Source organism: Pezoporus wallicus, unplaced genomic scaffold (assembly GCF_028554395.1).
Source record: "Pezoporus wallicus isolate ANWC-B61680 ecotype Strahan unplaced genomic scaffold, APGP_CSIRO_Pwel_v1 contig_2025, whole genome shotgun sequence".
Classification (NCBI taxonomy): domain Eukaryota; kingdom Metazoa; phylum Chordata; class Aves; order Psittaciformes; family Psittacidae; genus Pezoporus; species Pezoporus wallicus.
In genome coordinates, this window is record NW_026640253.1 from 1998011 (window position 1) to 2025286 (window position 27276).

Sequence of the window (27276 nt, forward strand, 5' to 3'; positions counted from 1 at the left end):
ACGTTTTTGGCAGATGTCCTGGTACCCTAATGTTGACAATCATTTTAAGATCCAGAGCAACAGTTGCACGCTATCACAAAAAAAAAAAAAATACATATACTTTCCTAACCTAGAGTGCTTTGTGAGAAGCTGGAGGGAAAATACACTGAAATACTGCTGGTGGAGTAATTTTTAAGTTATACGGTTTTCTGAAAGAGGAATGTTCATGAAAAAAATAAATGTATTTTACAATCAATTCTATTCTTTATGTTGATATACATTGGTAAAATCTCCATTTGTCAACTTGATGAGCTCCTGAAAGTCTCATTTCACAGTTTTAGAAATACAGGACTAGTTAGAAAAACAGAAAAATGGAAATGCAAGTTGCAATTAATCTGTTCTGATTATTTAGTGTATGTATGAGCAACTCACAAAAGTAGTAGCTTGAATATTAAAAACATACTTGGACATACGTCCATTTCTTGTAAGGCTTGTAAAGAAGGAAAAATTATCAGCTTGTAATGAGTTTTAAGTCTTATGTGGATACCTTCACATTGATGATGTGTATTTGATTTCATAAAGATTTTTCTAGGATTCCCTTAATTTCTTTAGGAAATTTCAGTAAATGTAAACAAAAGAGTTGTCTGCAAGTGTGTATGCTCTAATGAAGCCCATCTTTACATGGTGTAAGAATGTCCTCTAACATCATTTCAAGCAAGTATGGAAAACTTTCTGACAAAGTCTCTCAGCTAATCACAGTTATATATTTTCATAATTCTACTAAAAAATAACAACATTTAAGAACTGGACTTGGTCTGTAACATCCCCTTCATTTCAAAGTATATACCATCAGCTTGAATGATTATTTTAATTCTAATGCAGCAAATGCATGAGACTAAAGCATTTCTCAAGAAATAAAACCTGCAAAATATTCCAAGGGTAGAAAAATATCAGCAACAAAAAGCTATTAGAAGCATTTATCATCAGAGAACCAAATTCTTGGCTTTGTTACCTTGATTCAACTATATTAAACAAGACAAGAACATTTTGTTAGATCTCAGCAATAAGATTTCTTGATGTGTCTTGGCAGGAAAATGAAATAAAAAATTACTTTTGCAACTCACTGACACAAGTTCGTTCATTCTGTTTCTTTGCTCCTACAAACCACATGTTTATGGTTTTAAAATAAATAAGTCATAAATAACAACAGAACTAAAACTAAATAAGATCGTATGTGTATTATCTCATTGTATACCTATCATCTTGATTATTTTTAAAATGCTTTTGGCTCACATTTATACAAAGCTCTCTTCCATATTTGTGCATAGCAAAAAGGAATCCACAAGTCTGGGCTTCACTAGCTGCTGAAAATCTGAATCTTCAAGTCCATCAGGACTCATAACTGCTAGTCTCCGTAAGGCTGCCTAAAAAACAAAATGACACAATTGTAATACTGTTAAGGTTTGACAAAGTCTTCATTGCAGGACTCCATATAATTACTTCTAAATAATTGCCAAGACTCAAAACTGAATGCTGCTAGTCTATAGACTCTTCTGATTTGTTGATCTCCCATTACAGTCTTCATCTGCAAGATTAATTTCCCCTCAAATACAGCTATTAAATGACAGTTCTTTTTGGGCACATTACTCTTAGAACAAAGCAGCAGGGACAGCATGGTGCCAAAGAACACAGAGGTGAGAGTCAGAGCACTTTGATTGTAAACCTATCTCCAGTCTGCTGCACATCTCATGCTGCCTCTGTATCTCAACTCTCAGCTTTTGTCTTATTTATGAGAACTATAAGCCATCTGATTCAGAAAACATCTGCTACTGAAGTTTTACGCAATGCCTGTAACAGAAATCTTTTAGATACTAGTTTAGTAGAAAGAAGCCATAAATTTCAAACCATTTGGGAACAAATAAAACTGCCAGTTGTTCTGATTATGAGGCTGCACAATAAAAATCACCTTGATGTTACTATTATCTTCATAAAATCTCCCCTTCTAAGAAGGTTGCATTTTGTTTTTTTTTTCTCACTGGTAAAAAATATACAACCATTAGATGCCTTCTAGGAACCTGACATGACACATGCAACTGAAAAGCAGGCTGGCTTTTCTCAAGAATAAAAATTGGCTTCTATTAGCAAGATCTGATAGTTGCAATCAGCTCATCTCTGTGCTGGTTGTCAGTGCAGCACTAACACAAGAGTTAATTATCTGCTTCAAAGAATACAAAAAGTAAACAACTAAGCTAAAAACACCAAATACTACAATCCCTCAGACTTTAGTAGCAACACTTATCAAAGCCTGAAGCAGCTAATGTCCCAAGGGCAATGTTTGTGTCACATGTTTATCAGAAAGTGTCATCAGGTAGTTACCAAATATCAGGAGAAGCAGAACTGGTGACACAGGCAGGCAGGTAGCATCGCAAGTGACAGGCATAAATTCAAGGAATGTGCAGCAACAACTTCAATGAGACAGAAAAATCACAGCCTGGTTTGCTGCAATCACTCTGTGGCCTCTGCTGTAGCCATACACAATTAACATGCCTTCTTGGCAGGTATGGAGAATAAACACAGCATTTCTTATGCTCCCATACTCTCTTCATCCTGAATGAATCCTACTTAAACAAGCAAAACTTCTCATGCGCTGGTACAAAGTCAGCAGTCAATCAAAGCTGCAATAACAAATTTGTACTTTTACATTAAAAATAAACAAGCACTGTCAAACAATATTCTTCAGTCTTCATTCATCAACGCCTGTCTCCTAACCCTACATCACCCATGCCCACAGAACACTTTTGTCTTGCAAAATGCTAGATGAAATTACTCAACTCTGAGAGGTGACTGGGGCTCACAGTCCATACAGTGCAGAGCCAGCAGCTGGGATCTTTCTCTCAAGCACAGAAAGTGTTAACCTTTTGTTGGCCACTTCTTGGCTGAACACTATATTGTCTTGGAGGCTCAAATAGATAAAAAGGAGGATTGTAGTGAAAGCAAGGCATGTCCTTTCCTCTACATGTCCTTTGGCCTCTACATATTTTCATCCATATGTGTGCATGCAGGTAAAGGGCTTGCTACCCCTGTGATTCAAGGCTTAATGCAGCAAACATATCATCATCAGAGAATGGAATTTAAGAATTACAGAAACGTTGAATTCTGAAGTGTTCCAGTGCTCACTAATGTGAAGATGAAGCCGTTTTTCCTTATGCACTTAAATCTTCAATCAGGGGATAAGTAACTGACATCGTACAGGACTACATTTCAGGGCAAAATTAAGAGACACTAGTATGAATTCATTCCTGAAATACTTATGCCTTTTGAAATCTAAAGGACTGGTTTTTTTCTGCATTTTTCAGGATAAGTATGAAATAAAAATTGAAATGTACCTACCAGACATGCCACTAAAACAGAATCGCTGTTGTTTCTTTCGGTTGGTGATCTGCAAAGTTTAATTAGGCGAGGAATACCTGAGTGCACAAGAGTATCAGGAGAAATAATTTAGAAAACAAAGTCCTTATTTTGAGATGAAGTCTTGTTTTCTTTAGATGTTTCGTATATATCTTTCTTAGCAAATATGATATCTAATGCAAAGATGATACCTAAATACTCAAGGGACTGTCCACAGAGCTATGCAGTTCAGAGCAGACATAACTAATAGTTGTAATGTATAAATAAATACATACACTGTTTTTACCCACTATTGCTATTTCAGAGCGGAGGTTGTGACCTCCTTTTCTTCCCTATGAAAAAACTCCAGCCAAAAGAATGTGTTCCTTCTTGTCAGGTTTATCACATCCGAACGTGCTGGGGTCCAAGTTTTCTGTCCACTAACAGGCGCTGCACAAGGGTTTAAATAAAGAAATGGAGTAGGCAGCACTATCAGTTGGCATAGTCTGCCACAGCTATGTATTGGGTGGGTGCTGCACCTCAGGTTCCTCTGGGAAATGAGCCAGAGGTTCATTTAGTGCGACCTCCTTAGTCACTCTCCGGACAGATTGTACAGTAATTTCTATTGCAGAAAGTGTACCAAAGGAGGCTAAAAATTAAAAAAAAAAAAAGAGCTTCTCAATGACTGGCAGTTCCACCCTCTTTTTTAGTCTGCCATTAAGCTAGGAAACATCCTTACAGCTAAGTTTTACAGCTGCATCTGCCACTTCAGGATCTCGGCTGAGTCGTGCCAGTGTAACTGCAGATTTCTGCTGGACCCGCTCGCAAGCAGCAACTTCTGCTGAATTTCCTGAAGATGACTTTTCAAAGAGCATTTCCATTAAAAGTTGAACACCTAGAAGGATGTAAGAGCCATTGTTATCCTCTCTCCAACAAAAATACTCAGTTCAAAAAGGTAAAAGCAAAAAACAAGCTATGTAAAATACACACAAAATAAGGCATGACAAAAGCATATATATGGATGGTAATTTGGCCATCAGCATTCAGTCACATCTGCTCTGTGCATAAGTTTGCCTTCAGTAGGAAGTTATAGAATTCCTGGAACCAGAAAATGCACTAACTTCCCTCTTAACTTCTTGACTCTTCTACAATTTGGTATTTTAGATTTCACAAATTTATTTCAGTCAACTAAATGCAATTTTTTATTTACTTCTAAGCTAACCTGAAGGTAATCACTAACTTTAAAATATGTATGTTTCAGATGTTCACATGAAATTTTGAGTTGAATTAAAGGAAAGCAAAACTTTCTATCGCAGTTTATGCATATTTAAGCAAGCCTTCAAAAGTTCCTATCTCAGAATGTTTTAAGGGCATTTTAGAATGGAGAATCCTTTAATGAAGGAAATGATGACATTCTTCTTGGAGTTTACTGTGCAACTAACTCTTCACTTCAGAGGCCATAGTCATCTATGTCAAAATGGTTTCATTAACTTTCTGTTGCCTGTAGAAGTTGATATTCTTACTGTAGCACCACAAAAACAGGTGAAAATGTGATGATTTCTATTTTCTAGACTATTTAAAATGTAAGGAAAATTATGTGCTATTAGACTCCATATGCTATTAGGCATTCAGATTACTTCAGGTAGCATCAGAGGATTTTAACAATTAGAACATTTGCATACATAATTAAGAGAATTAGCATCAGAATCATGCAGCTAGATAATAATCAATCGACATACAAAAAAGTCAGAGTTGGGAAGAAAATATATCTAAACTCTCCAGGATTCAAGGATCCTTCTCAGTTCGTGAATCTGGCTTCTGACCAGCATCTGATTACCGCAACATCAGGCAGAAACAAAAAGCCTTTCTACACAAGATGAGTGTCAACCCTTCTCAAAAGCCTGGAGGCAAATGCCTCTGTGTGAGCTTCCATTATAGAATGCATACACAAACTTTATTTCATCACACTGTGCTTGACAATTCATATGTACACCTCCACATAGCGCAGTAGCTAGCATGAATTAGGCCTAGTTGGCAGAGCTGTTAGTATAATTTTATAAACTTCAATCAAGTTTCTGCCGTAGTAGAAATAAATAATATATGACCACATACCTGTTCCCCCAGTAACAAAACAGGTTTAGGTGTGCTCAAAGAAATAGACTTTATGGTTAACAAATAAATAATCTGTTAACCATAAAGGAGTGCAAAAGCTTCCAGGGCATGTCTGGATTGTGGGTATTAACAGCAAATCAGAAAACAACAGTACAAGTCAAACAGACTAACAGGGTATTCTCTACCCAATTCTACAATTACAGGCACCTAGGGTCTTGTCTGGGAAATGTTAGGGTCCTGCTAACAGTTTCTAGAAAATATTCTGGGTTAGGAAGTCCTACGTGCTTGCACCAAGAGGTCTGGGACCCGCTCTTTAATGTCAAGGAACACAGGGAGCTTGGACCAGAGGCATTGCAGGAACCAACATGAGGACCTGAGCAACCTCTCTCTGGGGCTGCCCATCCCTCCCATGTAACAAGGAGATCATATAAGAAATCACCATGCTAACCTGCCTTGCTCCTCCCCCTCACTGCACTGTCTTCTGCATGGGACAGGGAAGTCTGGTAATTTGCAAAATTACCTGTGATTAAATTTCTTCAGTATCCAGATCAATCCAACCTCAAGATTGTCACTTGGTTTCTAACTTCAACACCTATCCACCTTAAAAAGGACATCAAATGCACACTACCTCTGTGCACACATGGATCACATCAAGCAAATTAGTTGTGCCTGATCCTTGAAGCCATATTTGTGCGCATAGACCTCAAAGTTTCCATTGAAATGCGGGAAGTTTCCAAATCCAATATTACGTAAGAATTGGCCAATTCTATTTCAAGACCCACATCTACGTAGATGCTTTCTGAAACCCTTTCTCACCTGTAATCAGCCATGTCTGAGATTCAAATGAATACAAACCATTCCTACCCAAACTTTAATTTAAAAAGTCTGGATGGGATATTCCTAGGACAGAAAAAGCAACATGTGAAGCTGCACTGTAAGTTAGAATCTCCTGCTCCTTCCCCAAGCTCCTCCACCAAAAAAAACCAAACAAACAAAAAACCCTAAAAACTGTCTTACAATATTTCTTGGCCATGAATTTGCTGTATTAATAAGGCAGTTATGTCTTCCTTTATCCCTATCCACAGATTTATCAATGTAACTTCTCAGACTTCTGGTGGACCTGTAACACCTAGGGTTTCTTTTTTTCAATATAACAAATTTGTCATAATATGATATTTAAAGAAGTGTGGAAAAAACCTGATAACATCTGCATAGTAATAAAAATATAATGTGTCAAAATTTATACTACTTCTAAATATGAAAAAAAGTGGCACAAAATGCAGGTATGCATGGCTCAGGATCAGATGACATCTTTCAATGTGTAAGAATTGCCAATTTATGCAATGTCATTACCAAAACAAAGCTTGCTAAAACACTTTGTACTACCTTGCTTTATGTCTATGAGTGTCACACACACAGAGAACATCAGCAGTATGGTCATGCATACAAAGTTTTCTAAAGCAGTGGTAATTTATTTCAGTTACATAGAACTATCCCAAGCACTCATTTTGCATCCTGCAGCAGTGTGTGATGTCCAGCAGAGATAGGATGCAAAACCACCTAATTAACGAAGCCTTTCTCCTTTGCCTTGTAACCACTACTTTCCCATCTACGCACATTCTCCACAAATACAGAATGTAATTCAGCTAAAATACATACCATTTCCTTGAATGATTTCTGAAGCACACTGGTCCAAGACAGACATGTTTGCCAAGATTGTTACCACCTGTTATTAAAAAGGGAAGAAAATATGAAGTATAGCCCAACAGTTCAGTAATATTAAATAGCACTGTGACAGAAATGTGGCAAGCCCAATAAGATTAAAAAGCATTCTTGTAGGTCAACCATCTATTCCCACCTTTGTGATTTCTCAGGAGTCTTTATCTTACGTATGACTGCTAACTGAAATCCAAACAAGAAAAGTAAAACCTCTTTTTCTCATGCTCCTATACTCATGCATAGAAATCTGTCATATAGAGATCTACACAGCAGATTTGTTCGCTGGTCAAATTGTTAGAAGGAGGAAGATAAAAATTTATAAATACCAACCAACTGAAAAAATATGGAGTCCTACAAAGAATTCAGCCAGGAGCTGCCCACCCTCAGGAAACAGTTCTGTAGTCACATTTCAGCTCAGGCGCAGTGCAGCAAATGGCATATATTCGGAAGCATCAAGCTATTGCTAAGTTTCTGCTTCAGGGTTCAGCTGAAATGCTGAGATATCCTCACAATTGATTTGAAGTTTTGAGCTTTGATTAAAGGGATAATTTAAGGAATATTTTTCTGTTCTATTGAAGCCTTAAGTTGTGTGTATGTCAAAGTATTGTCCCAAAATGAGATGGATTTAAAAATCCATTTATAACTTTCCTGAGCTAAGGCCAAAGCACATTTTGAGATCCTTATTTACAGAATTTCTTATCTAAAACTGCACTGTTTTCAAGACTAGGTGTAACTCAACCTGCTTACAGTCATGCAGAGAGCTGTTGACAGAGATAGAATCATGTGGAGCTGTTGGCTTTCAACCACCCATTTCCTTCATTGATATCCTATACTTTCTCTCATACATCCTGCAAGACAGTCTTTTTAACTTTATCCTCCAAATAACTTGCTTTCTGCATGCAAACACATCTCAGTATTAACAGCATATGTGAGGGACCAAATGATAAATGTTATAGAGCATTAGAAAACAAAATATAAATAATATTATTTCTTCAGAGGTTTTAATTTCTCTGTTCGAGTTAAGAAAAACTGACCAGCCTCAATGATCAATTTGAGACTGGTTATCAGATTTTTAACAGCACAGTGTCAGTTCAAAAACAAGCAGACTTCTCAGACGTAAGTAGGCATGAGATCAAACCACCATTCTGACCTCACTTTGCCATTTTAATAACAAGGATGACTCATTTTCATTGCTGTGACATAAAGGTCTTCCAGTTTGGAAGGTAGTGTTACAGTGTCATCTCTCTGAATAAATATACTTACTTAGGATGCAAATGAGTTGCTGAAACTCTACAGAGTGACAGGTAGAAATATGGTAACTCAGTGCATGTCTATGTATTTATTCCATATTAATTATTAGCTGTGTTTCAGGCAGAGTGTATATGTTTTCTCATTCTAAATTATATCCTGTTAATGAAAATTGCTTCCTCTATGCAGAATCTGTACCCCATGTGGCTCTCTAAGCCACAGATGAAGAATTCAATTAACCACAATTTGAATACATGCCAATTATTCCACTGCTTCAAGTTATTTTGTCTAATAAGTATTTTCATACATAAAAATATTTTGTGTGTGTCTTTTGACACCAAAAATATTTGAAGTTATATCTGTACTTCCTTTGCGTTGATTATGTGGCCCCTATATTTTGCAATGTATTTATGGACTAGCCTAACGGGTTTATATGCAACTTTCTCCAGAGGGGTTTATAAAAGACCCTTACCATCAATAACGATCAAGTTCCACCTACATTATCTTTTAGAAATCTTAATAGAACTTGAAAGGCAGTTAAAGCATAGATAGCTCTCTCAATATGGATACATTTTTCTTTCCTCAAAAAAACTCACATTTTCCTGTGATTCAAACAAAGTAACATGAAATAGCACAACCTAAACATGTAACAGACAAGCTGAACATGAGTTGTCTTTAAATGCTTTATTTTGCCTATACTTGCCTATTTTAAAATTCAGTATACATACAGCTTCCATAAAAATTTCTTCTGCAATACAGACCAAAGTTCGAGGAAGTTTAATACTAAGGATGAACTCTCTAGAGGAAAACACAAACTTAAATGTAGATTCAATTTGCTTTGAAAAGTAACACTTCTGTGAGCACTGGTATTAATGAAGTCTCATTTCTCTTGGATTTAGAGTTGATCAAAAACCATAAACAGAACTTTTCCAGTGGCATCTCTCCCTCAATAGATTTTTTTTTTTTTTTTGTCTAATCATACCTAGGCTCATGATGCAGTTTTTATCTCTCTTTTCCCACTGTTTGGCTTCAAATGTCATAAAACCTTAAGTAGTCTCTCAAAAATGAGTGTAGTCCTGTTGAATCTGCAAACCAGTTATTATGAGACATGGAGCCCCCAGATACAGATGAAAGTGACCACCTAAGCCTCATTTCCACCAGGAAAATAGGTGAAAATTATTGGGAAAAAGACATTCCAAAGCCTCTTTTAGAATTTTAATGATTTTAAAACCATTGAGAGACTTGAAAATATTTAACATGGAATCTCTCCCATTCAACTGTAGTATTTAGCATCAATTTCTTTAATGCTTCAACTGTTCGAGACATCGCCTGTAAAAATTACACTCCAAGATTGTGAAGGACTGGCACCTTAGACAATTTAAGATTCTTGCAGGTTTTCTGAATTCCTAAACCATTCACTGAATTTGTAGTTAGCTCAATAAAAAAGAACATATTGTGAAGACAGGACACATGAGCTCTGATCATCTGCCAACGCTATCATACCTTGCAGAAAGTCTGTGCTGTAGCCACCCACAAGTTCCAGTACACTAGTGATATCTTGATATGTGGCATCTGCAGATGTACTATTAAGCAAAGACTGTCAGGGATTTTCCAGAGGAAAAAAAAATACCAAAAAATGAAAGAAGTTGCTTCATCATATGTGGAATTTTTTAATGAAACAACTACATTACATTCTATTGTCAAAACTAATGAAGTATTTTTAGTGGACTGCCTTAGAAACTGTGTCTCAGGTGCTGCAAGGGCATAGTTCAGCATAGTTCCCTGACTCAGTGCCTGGATGTCTGCTGAACAGATCTGTTCTGGAGCTAGATCTAGATCCATGGATCTCCAATATCTGTATTCTGTGAGAGCTCTTCGATAGACTAACCCAGGCCAGTGCACACTCTAGTCTCTGTTCTCCAGATCCATCAAAAATTGCAGGTGTTTCTCTATGTCAGGACTCTGATAAACGTGGTACCTGGTTTTCTGTGAGAACTGGCAGCCCTAAAACCACTGTAGTAATGTACACCATAGAAAAATAGACCTGATCAACAAATAATGAACTATATACATTTTTTGACACCAGATGAAAACCAAATTATTCAAAACAACCACAGGAATAGGCCTCTGGTGTTTATCCCTGTGTTCATCACCTACCTGTTAACAATATGTGCTATGCACTATTTACCTAAACCACGTGGTAGTGAGTCACAGTAAAACATGAAATGCCAGGAAAAGAATTCTGACCAGTTTATGGTTTAGCACCTTTTGAAGAGGCACTAACTTATCAAAATAATAACATTCAGACAGTTCCACTGGGACTACTAAGACTTTTCACAAGACGAGGAGACAGTTAACTTTCAGAATGTAAAAACCATACCCAAATTAAAGAAGCTTTAAAAGTTCACCTTTAAATCACCTGTTGGTACACAAAGTATGCAGATAGATTTGAGGGGAAAGCATCCCCCTTCAGATCCATAGGAAAATTCCCAGCTTAATAAACCTAAAAATAATCGAGCTATTTCACACTTTTCAAATGTCAGTACAAATTCATGTTGCTATTCTCACAGATGCCCTGGAAATTAATCTAAAACCTAACTAAAAATTTTTATTTTTATGGGCAATATAAGTAAACAGGTACCTCCTTGTAGTGATGTTATCATCCATTATTATAAAATTGGCAGCATTGATCTTGTTGGGTACTCCAGTAAACAAAATCTATTTTTATAACTTGGAAAGTGATTTTAGTTCCACATAGTTTGCTTTCACTCACCCAGCCTTTGAAACATACTGAATTTGTCAATGATGAACCATACTTTTCAGTTCTGTAGTCTGCTTTGCACTGAACCATAGGAATTTCAGTTGTCAAGAGTGATTTAAATTCAAGAAACCATGGTTAATTAAGAACCTTTAGAACAGTTTTGTTCAAAATCCCTAAAACAACAGTCAACTTGGGAATTCTCTTGCTAAAAAAAAACATAAATTAAAAAATAAAGTGATCACTAACACTATAGTAAGGCTTTTCTTTCTAAACAAGTGATCACTAACACTATAGTAAGGCTTTACTTTCTAAACAACTGAGTAATGCTCACTAACCAGTCACAACGGTACTGAACTTTTGTTGCAAAAATTAAAACTGAATGAAAATGCTTTGTTACAAACTAAGATACATACACTGAGATTGTAAATCTCAAAAGCTTTATTTAACAAAGCGAAAGCACATAGGAAACAGAAGGCTTCTTTGGTAACTTTCCCTTAATGGGAGATTCAAGACTATGTAAAAGTGTATCTCATTATTGTGAAACCAGCTACTCAGGAAGAAAGATGCAATAGGATTTGAAAGATGAAAGCACACATTTTAGCCAGTTAAAGGGGCTCTTGGAGGACAGGTTGGTGTCTGCAAAGCTGAAAGATGTGATGCTAGTATACCTTTATTGATAATACAGGCATATCGTTCAGTAGGCTTTCATTGACAGTTACAACATAAATAGAAGGACATACATAAAATGAGACTTAGCAAGTAATTTAACTGAGTAGCAAAGTAGATCAATATAGAACTGCTAATTCTCTTAGTTAATTACTCCTTTAATGCTGATTCAATGCTAAGTAAAATTCTTTTTCTAAATATTATTAGAGTATTTTATAATTCATTCAAATAAATGACATAAGGATGAATCAGAGTGTGTCTGTAAAGCTCCATCTTGTGAATGCCCCAAAAGGGCATCTGACAACTAACAGGAAGCAAGATGGAGCTTTTGTTTCTGAATGTAAATTCAAAACTTCTGAACTTCACAATTCGAGATCAATCCACACAGAAACAGCAAAAGAGCACATATCAACAGGTGTTTCTGTCACCTGATTGAAAGATGCAAACATCTCCATAAAATAATACTAACAGAGACAGAATCAGTTTGCTAAGTCTAGGTCTATTCTGGCACTGACAGGGAATGCTGAGGCTGAGAAGTGGAGACTACAACTAAAGGAATCTTCGGAATGGATGTCTTTACTACATTTTTATTTACTGTACTTCATATTGCTAATCTGGCTAAGAAATAGGCAGAAAAAACAGATTCCCTCATATTTTGTTTCGAAGAAGCATATAGGAAATGAATCCTGCATGGGTCTCCTCCCTCACTTCCAAGGACAGACTTTTCCGTCTTTCAGATGTAAAGTGGGGCAGGGGAAGAATAATTATCTATCAAACTTCCTTCACAGTATTAGAAAGCTTCTTAGATTTTGAAACTGACTCAATCAATCAAAGACACCTAAGACGTCTGGTCTCCCTATAGCCAAGCAATTCTGGCATAAACCAATGCACAGTCATAGGAAACAAGTCTAATTGGAACCAGGGTTTGAGTACGTGGGAGGAAACTTAATTACTACCATTTTAGAGGAGGCAGAAAGTGCAAAGAACTAGTAATTTCTGGTGCCTTCCGAGAAGAAATAGCTTTCTACTTGTGGAGGATAAATAAACAAGAAACTCTAATCTGTAGAAACACTGTTTACAAGCACACTTTCTCAGAACCAAGACCGAAATCACAGCCTTCACCTAGGAAGTGATTCTGCCTAGTTTTGGAAAAAAAGATCAGCAGCAAAACTTCACAGCTGTTTGAAATCTGCTCTCTCATATCCTAAAGGGCTGAAGACAAAAAGATGAAAAATGCAGCAAAATGCATACATAGTCATCTCTGACTTACAGCTTCATGATTGGTACAGCCTGCAATGACCTCTCTTGCTTATAGTTTCTGCAGTAAACAGCCCAGCACCAGCCTTGTTATACTGTGAACCTGTCAGGCAAGGGCAGAATATAACTGCAATTGTGCTGACAAAGGATGTTTCCCCCCAGTGAGACTTTACACTGAGTAACTGCAATGTTTGCCCAACTTTACAGGTGATTAAACAAAAATGCAAGTTAAACTGCTCCTTCAAAATCAGAGCAGCAGCAATATTAGGAATTGATCCCAGGAATTAAAACCTCACCACACTAAGCTAGGAAAAAACAGCTGAGTTCTTCAACTCAGATGAGATTTTACTCTTCCAACAGACTCTTTTGCTTTGCTAGTTGGAGCACAATGTCTTACCCTGCATCAAATCTAAATGCAAAAGGCATAATTGTAACAAAACAGGCATTTTGTCTCAAAAAAAAATGTAGTATTGAAGAGAGAAAGTCAGTTTTGGACACCTGAGATGTAATGATCTATAACACTGACCACATTAATTCTAGTCAATACTGTTACTTGTAGTTCTATATTGTTCAAATGTATATGCAAAGACTGAGATAACTAGTTAAAGAGAAAGAAAGGACATCAAGGAAGTGATCACACAGAAAATTAATTAGGATATAGATTATATAATGGCATGGTTAAAGTTCAGATACAGTCATGTGACTTTTGGCCTAATTTTCCTTTTCTGCATCTGTTACTGGGAATCTTGTTTCTTGTTTAATTTCTTAAGATTTTTTTAATAACTTACGTTATTTATCACATCTCTATCAGTTGAAAACATATTTTCTCAGTGTGATCTAGTCAATACTGGAAAGGATCGAATAATTTTAAGTGTATAGTTTTCCAACCACAGTTCACACTGAGAGGGAAGGCAATTCTAACCACACATTTAGCCATCATTATACTAACATCAGAGCTGGATATTAATGGAGACCTGTGGAAGAAAACTGAGCAGATCCCTTTATGACCTAGTTGCTCTTATGTAAAGGCTTTGTGTTGCATTTTTATCCGCAGTATGTAAATCTAAAAACTGTGTTGAACTGCAGAAAGGATGTGTGAGCATGCATTTGAACCATTTGAGACAATCAGATATTACTTGCTGCTGATCTTGAAAATAATTTTCAAGAACTAGACAGGAAACTTAAGTCTACTGAAGTGAGACCTTTCAGGGGCAGACAGCCTGACTTTGCTCCTGACACTGGTTGCTCATGTAAAATGCTGTAAGTGATGGAGTCCCAGGGTGTCCCAAGCATTTCTTCCCTGAGAAAGACCAGCTGATGATGACCCAGCAGTGGAAGGGATATCCCTCTTCCGATCCAACTGGGAGATGGAGTTCCTCATTTCACACTACTTTTGTTCCAAGAAGAGAGGTTTCAAAAGCACAAATGAGGACTTCTCATCAGCTACCTTTCCCCTGACCTGCAGTGAGTTAGTCTAATACTTCTTGTCAGATGTAAGGAAGACAGGCACCTAACATGACCTGCACTGCTCAAACTCTACTTCAAGATTCCTGTTCTTTTTACCCATACTGTCTTCCCTACATACGGGAAAATCTGGACAGCAATTTAACAAAATGCAGTCAGAAATCCCACAGTCTTCATGACATCAAGCAGAGACAAAAAGCAGTTGGCAAGGAGTAATAAATTCCCCAGTATTCAAGAAACTCAGATTGAGAAGTAGTACTGCATGTACTTCTAAAAGACCCATTAATATTCTTCTCATTAAAAACATTGCTCTCAAAGTCTTTCACTGTGTATTAGGCAATATTTAAATATCAACACTTTTTTATGGTAAAGTAACATCTGTCTCTGCTCTCCTTTGACCCTACAATCTCCCATGTAAGACAAAAAAGGGGGGAAAAGCAAATGCCCTGAAAAAATGGAACAGCAGAGAAAAGGATGTGGAAACTTGAGGAATAATAGTATTAAGGGTTTCAAATCTTAAATGAGACAGAAAGTCTCAGCTTCAGAGCCTGCAAAAAATAAAGCAGCAAAAATTTCCATTTTCTCCTTCTGATTTAAAAGTTTTTCTCCACCTCTGACTTTTTTTGAAACATCATTTATTGATTTTAGACCTAGAAATGGATGTGTTCACTACACATTAATTCTTTGTCTGCCTGAATAACAGATCAGAAGCTATTAGGCTATACCTCCACAACTTCACAGGTGAGGTGAGAATACTAGCAACACTGAAGAGACAAGTGGGAATGCAGAGAGGAATATATTATTATACATAAACATACTGTGCAAAACCATACATATTTCATATTTTTCTATGTAGAGTCTAAGATGATGTTTAAAGTCAAGAAGGCCCTGAATGATAAGGGGTTTGGCTAAACCCTTGTTCTGACAGTGCTTAAACTCTACTAAGACGCCTGACTGTATATGTTACACTGGTGAATCTGAGCATGAACTCTTCTGAAAGGATACTTTGATGCTCCTTTTAAGTAGAAAACCCCAGGCTTATATACAGAAAATAAGTATCTGCAGCAACTAAAAAGAACATGGCACATTCATATCCATTTTGACCCCAAACTAGAGGCTATGTTGTTTGGAAATAATCACTTTATCTGATAACACTTACATAAAGTATTTGAATATAAAACAAAGCAATCTCAACGTAATACTGCTTGTTACAGAAGGAATACATGCTTCTATAAAAGGAAAAATTATTATCCTGTTTACAACTATGAGGAGCACTCAGTTCTAGATTTCTTACCTGTCCTAATCTGACACACTGGGGAAATAAAAGAGGAAGGAGGTTGGTTTTCAGATAGTGAAGGAAGGAAAAGTTTGTTGTCATTTGCTTACAAAAACTTTTCAAAAGTCAAATGCAGAACATTTTTAGATGTGCTTGAGCAGGAAAAGACTTTGTCCAGGCATCCAGCTCATGGGCAGAATGTTATTTATTTATACCATCATGGAGGGTGACAACTAGTCAGTGCTACCTGTCCTTAGAAAGACTGTAGAGAAGAGCATACTGTGACTTTAAGATGAGATAAAAATAGCACAATGGAAAACAAAATTCACTGCTTCTTTCTTGCATTTCAGCCATCTTTCACCCATTTTCAGTGAGCATGTTAATTTTCTTAAATCAGCAGAAATGCTAAAGCAGTAATGTATTTAGAAATACTGAGTAGTTTTCTATAATTGTGCTACTTAAAGCTCTGTATGAAAACCAGGGCATTGAAGATTTAGGGGTCTTTTATAATATTTAATAATAATTAGACTGTATTTTATCATATTTGCTATGACTCTCCTTTCATTTTTTCACTATTTAGTATAGCTTCATCCCAATTAAACTGTTTTACTGCCCAGGAAGACTTGATCATTCAGGATGGACATTAGTCCACAAAAATATATTCTACAGTGGTTGTATATTCCAAAACAAAACCTTGAATAAAAAAATTTCAAAAGCAAGTTGACTAATCTATGTCCTTAGGCAAATGTCTGCCTACTGGCTGGGACATGACAATATATATAACAGAAAAAGTTAGTAACTCTGTTATGTACCTAAAAGGAATTAAAGTATATATATATATAAAAAGCTAAAATGGCAATTTAAAATACCCTTAATAAAATACAGCATTATAGTGTTGCTTTTCTCCCAAGCGGAAAGTTTTCTTCATTGCAACAACTAAGCACAGAGCAAATTAAAAAGCAATATATTCCATAAAACTGTCAGCATTGGCAAGTAGTGCCCCCTCTCACCATATAACAACTATGCTTTTGAAATATGAGCACTCTACTGAAATGCACGCTTGTTCAGGAGCTCGAAGAAAGGCTTCTCTTAAGGCTGTTGTATTACCAAAACTGCCTGCCTAACAACACTGATGGCTCTTAAAGATAAGATGAGCAGCACTTAGATTCCACCTGAACATCTGGTGCCCAGTCACAGAACACCAAATAAGATTTTATAGCCCCCAGTGCTGCAGAAATAACAAAGAGTCAGCTCAGAAAGTTACTGTAGACACCACAGAAAACATTACACCTTTCTGATCTAGTTTGTCATTCCAAGAAGGAATGTAAGTGGTTACTGGGGATGAAACCTTCTCAGTTCTTCAAAGGAAGCCATTCAGTTCTCTGTTCCTCTAGCTAATGAAATGTCCTACAAGCTGCAAAAGTCCTGGAACTAGTCTATTACCTAATGAAGTCATGCATATTTCCTTAAATGTTTGCCTTCCTCATACAAAGAAGGAGCTTGGTATGCTACCCACAGAGAAAATGGCAAACTCACAGCTGACAGCAGAATTAAGATGAGGGCATAAATGAATAACAAAATCAAAACTATGAGAGCATACAGGAGGAATAAGGGAAAGAACATGAAGAATTGTAAACACATAATAATGCTATACAGCCATGTCAAACACTAAAGCTGATATCCTTGACTTTGCCCAAAGAGCAATGTAGTAATTGTGGCTTAACTCCGTATTTTCATAAAGGCTCCTGAGCTGGGAAAATACTGAGTGCTATTAATACAGACTAAAGCAGCCCTAGTAAGCCCTCCAGAACCAATAATCAGTTTTCAAGGTCCTGTGTGCCTTGATTTCCATGGCCTGGCTCCTGTTGGAGTACACACAGAGTTTTCTGTGGCAGTGAAGATCCCAGGTCTACCATAAATCATCTTCTGGCTTTCAGATGTGGGAAGAGGATGGGCTTGTGAGGCCTGAATTAGGGAATTTTAGTTACATCCACAATGTCTCATAAACAAAAGCAGGTTAAGTGAGAAGACTATCAACCTCCATCCCTTAGTAATAACTACTGAAACACTCAAGCCTCATACCTGTTACACTGCCGAGGCTATCAAATAAGTAGTGCCTCTGCAGCACCCACTTGCATGACAGTACCTGAGAGGAACAAAAGAATTCCCTCTATCTATGCATTAGCACACATGTGTCTATGAAAAAAAAATGGTGAAAAAGAAAGGGAAATGTAAAAGTAAATCAGCAGTATTTGCCAGTAAAACTTGCAAACAATTTACTATGCAGTGAAGACTTGATCCAAAGCCCACTGAGGTCAATGGGCTGAGGATCAGATTCTTAATTCAGCTTTTGGAGTTAATTCATCTTTGAACTGACAATTATATGTTTAGGCTCCAGTCTCCATGTATATCTTATTTGCCTCAAAGTTCTGTCCAGTCAAGTTTTGAATACCTCTGTAGGCAGAGATTCCATAGCCTCCTTGGGCCTCTGTGTCACTGTTTGGCCACCTTCATGATGAAAAAATATTCTAGTATCTTAGAAATATGGATATTTATTAAAAAGATATTAAAAGCTTTCATATATCATAATTCTCATAACAAAAAGGAACAGAAGCAGATAATGAAAGAGCGATATATCGAAAAGAGCCAAGAACAGATTCATGAAAGCAACTTAGGTTTGACTATATCAAAACAGAGCTGAAACCTGTTGACTTTTACACAAATATGCTCAGACAGCATCTTGCTGAGGAACTGCTCACCTGATCTCGGGAATATGGGGTATCCACTATGTGTCTGTCTGAACATGCTGCAAGAAGAATCTTCATTGCATTTAACTGGAGCAATATTTCACAAGACATGGTATCAAAGAAAGTAATATTGGCAAGAGCTGCTGAGGCCAGCAGGAAAACTTCACCAGATGAGGCTTCTTGGCACAATTCTATGAATGCAAAAATGAATAAAAGTCATTGCTTCATTGCAAAAAGCGTGGTTAGGTGTTTCAAGGCAACATTTAAGCATCTGCAACTTGTATGAGTAATCTTAGTATCTAAGACCAACTTCATAGTAATCAAGGTAAAAAAAAACAAAATAAAACAAACATCTTTATTTTGTCAATTATATAATATGATATAATCCTTTAGGTTGGAAAAGACCTTTAAGATTATCAAGTCCAGCTGTTAACCTAACACTGCCAAGTCCACTACTAAACCATGTCCCGAAGTACCACATCTAGAGGAGGTCTTTTAAATACCTCCAGGGATACTGAATCAACCACTTCCCTGAGCAGCCTTCCCAAACGCTTGGCAACCCTTTTGGTGAAGGGTTTTTTCCTAATATCCAGCCTAAACCTCCCCTGGTATAACTTGAGGCAATTTCCTCTTGTTCAATTATTTATTACCTGGGAGAAGAGACTGACACCCATCTCACTACAAACTTCTTTCAGGTAGTTTGCAGAGAGTGATAAGGTCTTCCCTCAGCCTCCTCTTCTCCAGACTAAACAACCCCAGTTCCCTCAGCTGCTCCTTCCTTATAGAACTTGTTCTATAGAGCCTTCACCAGCTTCGTTGTCATTCTTTGGACATGCTTCAGCACTTGATGTCTCTTTTTTTAGTGAGGGGCTCAAAAACAAACACAGTATTTGAGGTGCAGCCTCACCAGTGCCGAGTACAGGTGAATGATCACTTCCCTACTCCTGCCTGCTGCACTGTTTCTGATACAAGCCAGGATGCTATTAGCCTTCTTGGCCACCTGGGCATACGTCACACTCCAGGGTGTAATTAACATAATTAACATTATGCACTTTCATTTGAACCACAAAACCAGGGAAAAATGGTAAACATGAACTTAGAAACCAAGCATTTCTTACATTCATCTAATCAACGAGGTAGTCTACCTGGTATAGCATTCTACAGGGAATATTCCACTGAATGCTGTTCAACATAAAGCTTGCTATAAATAAATAATATGAAATACAGGATGCAGAAGGCTAACAGAAACTGATCCGTAAGAGAATAATTCTGCTATATATCCTATTCTTTAGAACAAGATAGGTATATATGTTGCCTACCTCTAAACCTATTTCTCTACAGATCATTCTGCACATTTTTCTGATTTAATACAGGTGCTGAAGAGACTGCTTTCGATTCCTTGCACACATGTAATTTAACTAAGATCTGAATCACCTGATAATTGGATTTCAGCATGGTCTAAAAATTAGACATGTTGCAGTAATTCAATTACAGAGTTACAAATATCACAGGGAAACTGGTGTGTGTTTACTGAAACAGCTCTTCCAAAGTTATACATGTTCTATTCTTAATGCTTATATTTCTTGGGAAGAGTATATAAGCCTAAAGTTCCCATGGAACTTAAACAGTGACAGCTGGGGAAATGTTCCACCTGCTAGTATCTTCTGGATAGGCTGTTCAGATTGTCCCTTGACCATGGTACACAGAAATAACCTGGAAATTCCTCAGAAGTCAGGTTGGATGTCTCTAGCAGTCTAGCTACAGCAGAACCAAGCTCAGCACAAGTTAATTCCACCCACGGGATTCAGGGCAAGCTCAGGGCCGAACCTTCAACATTTGTTGCTGTACAGTCTGGTCATCAAGAAGAAATTGCTTCCTTGATTTCAGTACTAGCTCTGCATGGGCACATTGAAGAATATCTAAATAACTGTCAGATAATTCCCAGCCATCACTGGCACTACCATATTCTTTTATTGTTCTATTAAAGAAAAAGAACCCAAACAAAACCAAAACAAAAAAAAAAACAAACAAAACCAAATGAACAGAAAACCCGATAAAACCGAAAAAAAAAAGAAAAACAAAAAAAAACAGCAAACAAAAAAACAATCCCAAAACAAAACCAACATACATGAAAATTGAAGTCCTGTAGTTTAACTGTAACCATTGGGCTCAGATGTGTTGACCTATTATACATGAGAACTCAAACTCAATGACCTAAACTGTACTTTCTGACATAAAGCGCTGGGAAACTGAATTTCCAGATCAGAGAGGGGAAGACAGCACTTGACTGAAAGATTCTGAAATTTGAGAGAGATGCAGCCCTATGACAGAAATAAGAGTCCTTGCTTTACAAAGTCATGAGAAATATCATCTTGTCATTCTGAAGTATCCTCACTGACCCAGCTTAAGGAAACGTTTGCCATTACCTTTGCCTGATTTTACCATGGATCAGAGGCCTAGACAAGAAAGATAGATCTGTTATTTTCTCATAACAATGCCCATAGATTATACTATACTGTAGTTTTCCTCTGAAGTATCATACGAACGTAGATGCAGTGATGAGCTTGAGTTCTAGCATATTTAGAAAATACAAGAAGCATAATGTTTAGTAACTTAGCTGAATTTGTTATGTGGCTCTTATGGTAGAATTTTATACAGTATTATTTTGATAAATATGCATTAATTCTATCCAAATACGGACTGGAGTAAAAAAACTATATAATAGCAGAATGTTCTGATTCAGAATTTAAAATGACTGAGTTATTTTATCTGTTAAGGAAAAAAGGGAAAACATAATTTAGGAAACATTTCTAAAGTCCTACCCCAGCATGTTATTTTGACTAAAAAGACACAGAAGTCCCATAAAGAACTTACTGACAAGTGCTGTTAAAATTTCTTCCATATTTTCCAGGAAGCTGCTGAGATGTTGTGTGAAAGTGAGATGCGGAGAGGTGATTTGTGCAATTACTGCTGCTGCTTCTGCATGAGTAGCTTCAGAATGGCTGTTATCAGTAAGAATGTCAGCCAGGCACAGTATTCCATCAACCTATGGAAAAACAATAGGTACAAGTTGGAAATACTCCAGGAAATACTTTTGCAACTAAAGATGGGTTTGCAATTATTTTTTCTCGGTTGTGGCTAAACTACCCAGTTTATTTTCAAAGATGACTTGAACTTGTTGGCATTTATGACATAAGAAGTTTCAGTTTAGCAAATACAAATGAGTTCAGCATAGAAGTTTGTTGACCAGCAGTAAGCCTTGCATTTCCTTCCCCCTTAATGTTTCTTCTGAATTTATTTTGGTCAAACAAACAAGTATTTTCTGGCAAACATCTCAAGTTAAACATGAATCCAAAAATATGCTCTGATAAGCAAATGCTGACTGCCAATACGCCACAGCCTCATTTAAGCTCCTGTCTGAGTGTGTCCCACTGCAAAACTCAAGCCTGAGTGTGCGACAAGTTCTTCAAAGACTTTTTTTTTTTTCATTTTTTTCTGAACCTTTCACAAAGCCAATGCAGGATCAAAAAAATACTGTTTGGGAGAGACCCTGGCCAAACTGCACTTGATGAGCTTGCACAGCGCTCACATTAAAGCTAGGTCAATATATCCCTTGGTCACTTGGAAGAGAAACAGAAAAATAAGTAAAATCTACCTCAGTTTATGCTTTTAGAGTGTCTGAAGTGTTCTGAACTCATTCATTACACATTGTAGGCATGTATATCACATATGCACACCTTGCTCTGGATTATAGGAGACCCACTGACACAGTGAAAGACCACAGTAGAGCATAACCAAAGGCATAGTTTAAATTGCAAGAACATATCATCTGTTAACAACCACAACCAGAAAAGCAAGTTTCTCTGTAGGCAATGGCATAATCTGTAAACTTTCAAATTAACAGGACTGTGATTCACCCCTTGTTTAACATATCACTGAATGATTCATCGCATTGTCAAGCAGGTAGGTAGACATGCTTAGAGGAGACAAAACATGAAGTTTTATGTAATTAATTATGGATGTGCTTAAGTCAAATTCACATAAATGCACTAATTAAAATCTTTATATGAATAAAACTAATGTAACTATAGGGACAGTTTACAAATATGATCAGAGCTTTCACAAGCTTCACTGAGTACTTTAAAAACTGGTCTTTATTTATTTATTTATTTGAATTTCTGAAAAAGTGTGGGGCCAATTGCCTTATATGTTGCTTGGACACTACCGATACAGAGGAGCTACAAAAGCTTGGCACTGAAATATACTGTTTCTGTCAAGTGAAAACAAGCCCACATTTGCGTTGTACACTAACCAAGACTATTTCTTATGTTTCTTGTTCACTCTGCATTCTCCTTCTATTCAAAGCTTCCTCAAAACATGCATGTTATATCCCACCCATTATCTCCAGAAAGCAAATCTCTTATTCACGCTTTTGTTATTTATTTATACAGAATGTTGAGTTACCATAATTACTTACCCTGCAGTGGGCATGGATTAAATTATTTGATAAGTACTGACAGTTACTGTATTTTACAAGAAAAGCTCTCAGATCAATGGGAGCAAAAATTAACCTCGGGAAGATCATTCACTGGGATGCACTTTTTAACAGGCAATAGACTATATCATTGGAACCCTAATAACAGAGATAAATACAAAAGAAATTTTATCTCTATTTTTCCTCAGATTACAAATGGGATTTAGTGTAGAAGCTTAAGTACTGGCAAGAAGAGGAGGAATAAATTTTCAACACTTAACTTTTTCTTGACAAGCTTTCAACATTAATCTACCTACAAAAAAATATTTCCTCCTAGTTATGGCAGAATTCTACAGCTTGAAAGAGCAGATTCACATAATTCACTTGGCTTCAAGGTATATTAATAGATCTTGGTGTCAAGAATTAATATATGTCCTCACAAGATGATTTAGTAGCCAAAGTGTGCTAGACTATCATAGGCAAAACCCCCCACCTTTGCCACCTTGAAACCTCCCCAGATCACACCTTGTGTGGGGTCTGAAGGATGCTAATAACAACAGTCAGTATAAAAAGTTAAATATATTCCAAGGTATTCAAAAAATACTTCACTAGAAATTTCTTCCAAGATCTGGCAACAGGATACAGCATTCTTCACCTCAGAATTTACAGGCTAAAATTCATTTGGCCATATCCCACTCCATGACCTTGACAGAACTATTTTAGTGTAGTTTTATGCTATTTCAGAACAAGTAATGTCTTATGAAAGACAGGTACAAGCACATGGTTAGATTTTTCCATCACCACTGTTTGTTTGTATCTACACTATAAAATAAAGGCTTCTAACAATACAGGGTTGTACTCAACTTTTAAATCAGATATTTGGGGGTTTTTATTTGCCAACTAGCTTTCTTTTTTTTTTTGAAATTGTGAGTTGCTGAATTGTAAGTAGAAGTGGATATATGTTTATATTCAGCAGAAAGGTAAAATACATATCTTTTTCCTTGAAAGCCAGCACTAGCTACTTTCATTTGTATTCAGAATCATGTAAAATACTATCAAATTCAGGCTAAAATTTGCTCTGTACACTTTTGTCTGCATTCTTAAATATAGAAAATAAAATAATTCTACTTCAGCGGGCAACCCCATTTATAAGTATCTAGCAATAAATTTTAAAATTACAAGGGAACAATCTAATAAAAGCACTTTAACATCCAAAAAGAAATTGCTGCTCAAAGCATTTTTATAATTAGCTTTCACACTGAAAGGAGCTTTGGATGGCTGCCCTGTTTTCTGTTTAATTTTGGTGAAGTAATCAGCTAAAAGTCAAATGTGTTCATTACCTTGGCAATACAAAAGAACCAGTTAGCCAGATAATGAAAACAAATGAATTCCATGAATGCAACAAGATGCTGTGGAGACCTTGCATTTGAGGAATGGCATTCAGTAAATGCTTGATCACTAAAATTTCAATATTGATAACTGGAAAAATGCCAGGAATTTACATCCTTATGAGCATAGCCCTGTTACAGAAACTTAATCCAATGACAAATGTGAGAGCACTTTACTGCATAGATCAAGTCTTCTGAAAGGAAATAATTCCTTTTCTCTGCAACAGGAATGAATGAGGTCAGGGGCAGCCCTCTTCTTTCTTCAGGATGCCTGTTCTTAGGCATCTCTTAAAGATACCAATACTGAACTTGAATGAACTGTATAAATTACTTCATGATTTTAAATGTTACACACAACAATCTTAAGTCTCTGCTTTCCACAAGAAGGTTCAAGGCAGGCTTTCCATGCCATGCTGGGAACCAAGACTCACTGCCTGTTTAATAATGCCTGTCTTCATTTGTGTGGAAAGCTGCTGAAGGCCTTTTCTCATACTATAACTTTCTCTAACATTCCTGTTTGCCCACTTTTAACATTTGATGATCTCTGTGTGTTGGTAAATTTTCTCAGAGTTTTGTTTTGGTTTTTTTGTTTGTTTGTTTGTTTGGGTTTTTTGTTTGGTTTTTTTTTAATTCTCTTTATTGATTTCCCAAAGAGGGTAGAGGAGAATTTCAAAAGCAGAGGCTGCATCAAGCAGTCATGAACTGACAAATCAAGAGTTGTGCTTTTTTATCCTTTCATACCTGTATTAGCACCTCTAACTTGAAACTAGGACAGGTTAACTGTATAGGTGAAGACATGAACATTAGTAGACTAAATAGAAAATGCATAGCTAGATAAAAATCCAAACACATTAGGATTTATTGGATAAGGAAGATGGAAACAGAGAAGGAAGGAAGGAAAAATTACCATATTCAGAAAATGTTTGAATCCCCTACTCAGCATTCTTTGAACACAATCTACTTCACTCCCAAACTGTCGCACAAACCATGGGGTCACTTCACTATTCTGCTACTCCATTGAAAATGTCATCCAGCAAAATCCGTATATTGATATTTTAATGACTTGTTACTTGTTAAATGAATTTCTGATCATCAAAGCTGAGGTATATCTTATGTCAACTTCTGTAACTTAGCCTGCAACTGTAGAAGGCCTGCAAGTCTCGTTTAATTTCTATGTTGAAAGAAAGGAAAGGAAAAGATCAAATGTATACCTTGCACACAATTTTTCGTATTTGAACATTTTCCCTGCAAAGTGCTCTGCAGCTAAAAACTGCTTTAGCTCCACTGAGAACTTTGGTGATTTATACCAAATGAAGGTCTGGTCAGCTATTTTTAGAGTGAGATGGCATATTAATAGAGTGATGCCATTAAAATGTCCACAAATACTATTCCAAGTAATCAAAGCTACTGCAGCAATTTCATGGCAGCAGCAGTGACCAGTGAACAAAACTGTAATGATTTTTATAACTACTGCTGTACAACAGTGGCCATAGGACCTGATTTACGTGCCATATTGTATACCCTACAGAATAGCGTGGGGCTGGATAAAGACTGAATGGTTCCCAAATCAGTAGCTTTAAAAGTGCTGGCAATAACCTTAGCTGTGTATCTAAATTGGCTGTGGGTGGGTGCTTTTTTCATGGCATCTTCAACTAAGGATTCCCTTTTAAACTCCCCTCCTTCAGAACATGGTCAAGCTAATGAAGAGGTATTTGTTTTGCTTTATGTTCTGCCATCAAGGGAAAGCATAAAGATGATCAGATCTATATGTGAAGTACTGTTATATGGCATGAAAAAAAAAAAAAACTCAACCTCCTCTCAAAAAAAAAACAAACACCAAAAAAAACACCTCCCCCCCAAAAAACAAAACAAAAAAAAAACATTTGGCTGTATCAGCTTGAAGGATGCACTAAATGTAGCAATGCCTGAGTACAACCTTGCAGCCTTGCTGCAGGAAGAAACAACCTGCAGAGCAAGATGAAATAACAAGTTCCTATTTCTAGGCTGACTGGGACTGAAAATATAAATAGTATGTAAACTTTTTCTCTTTATTAAACCTAGGGAAAGCAGTCAAACAGTTATTACACAGTGCATGTTCTTCGGCACTCAGTGATACTCTGACACTCTTGCAGATAAAAAGTATAACTGCTTGTCAAAGAGGTAGTAGAGAATAAGTCATTTTACAGAAAGGATAGACAAAAATCAATAAAATCAAAATCTAGACTTGCCTCTTGTCTTCACTTCAAGGATTAAGCGAATAGCTGGCTTTGAACTCCCGCAGTTTTGAGGAATGATATGAAGGGTAAGACAGTCTTTTAAAGTATTATGTCTGTAGTTGATAAAAGAAACCAGGAACTGTACTGCTATTAGCCTATTAGCTCACATATTCCCACTCCCATAAATCACAGCTTACATTGCTTCAAACTACCCTCTACAAACATAGGTGAACCATGCAAGGATACGTTCAGCTTACCTGATCTCTTCACATGCCTTCAATTCTACAGGACTGTTGCTGAGTGGCTACAAAGGAGAAAAGACTGCAAAGGAATTCACTTGCAGTTATGTAGAAGTTATCTCTAGTACAGATCCTAACGCTCAACCACTCTTGGTGTTTGCAGAATTGGGATACATTAATGAAACAGAAGGAAAACTATTGAGCACAGATGAACCCACTGGCTTGGGAAAAAAGGCATTTTCAATTACCTTTGTATTCAACATTCATTAACGTTCTCTTGTTCTGTCACAACTAAAATAGAATCACGATAATGACTGTTATCTGCAATCTCAGCAGCATATAA

General features: G+C 36.7%; 1 protein-coding gene across 1 annotated transcript in view; it reads right to left on the reverse strand.

The window, feature by feature from the left end:
* Positions 1 to 981: 981 nt before the first annotated feature.
* The window catches only part of INSC (INSC spindle orientation adaptor protein), a 102933-nt gene continuing 76638 nt past the window's right edge, over positions 982 to 27276 (reverse strand). The window contains exons 8-13 of the mRNA XM_057418216.1: positions 21491 to 21662; positions 18629 to 18807; positions 7138 to 7204; positions 4106 to 4261; positions 3370 to 3446; positions 982 to 1403 (exon numbers count right to left, since the gene is read on the reverse strand). Of these exons, the coding sequence (XP_057274199.1) occupies positions 1275 to 1403; positions 3370 to 3446; positions 4106 to 4261; positions 7138 to 7204; positions 18629 to 18807; positions 21491 to 21662 (780 nt within the window). The 3' untranslated portion in view covers positions 982 to 1274. The remainder of the gene's footprint in view (positions 1404 to 3369; positions 3447 to 4105; positions 4262 to 7137; positions 7205 to 18628; positions 18808 to 21490; positions 21663 to 27276) is intronic.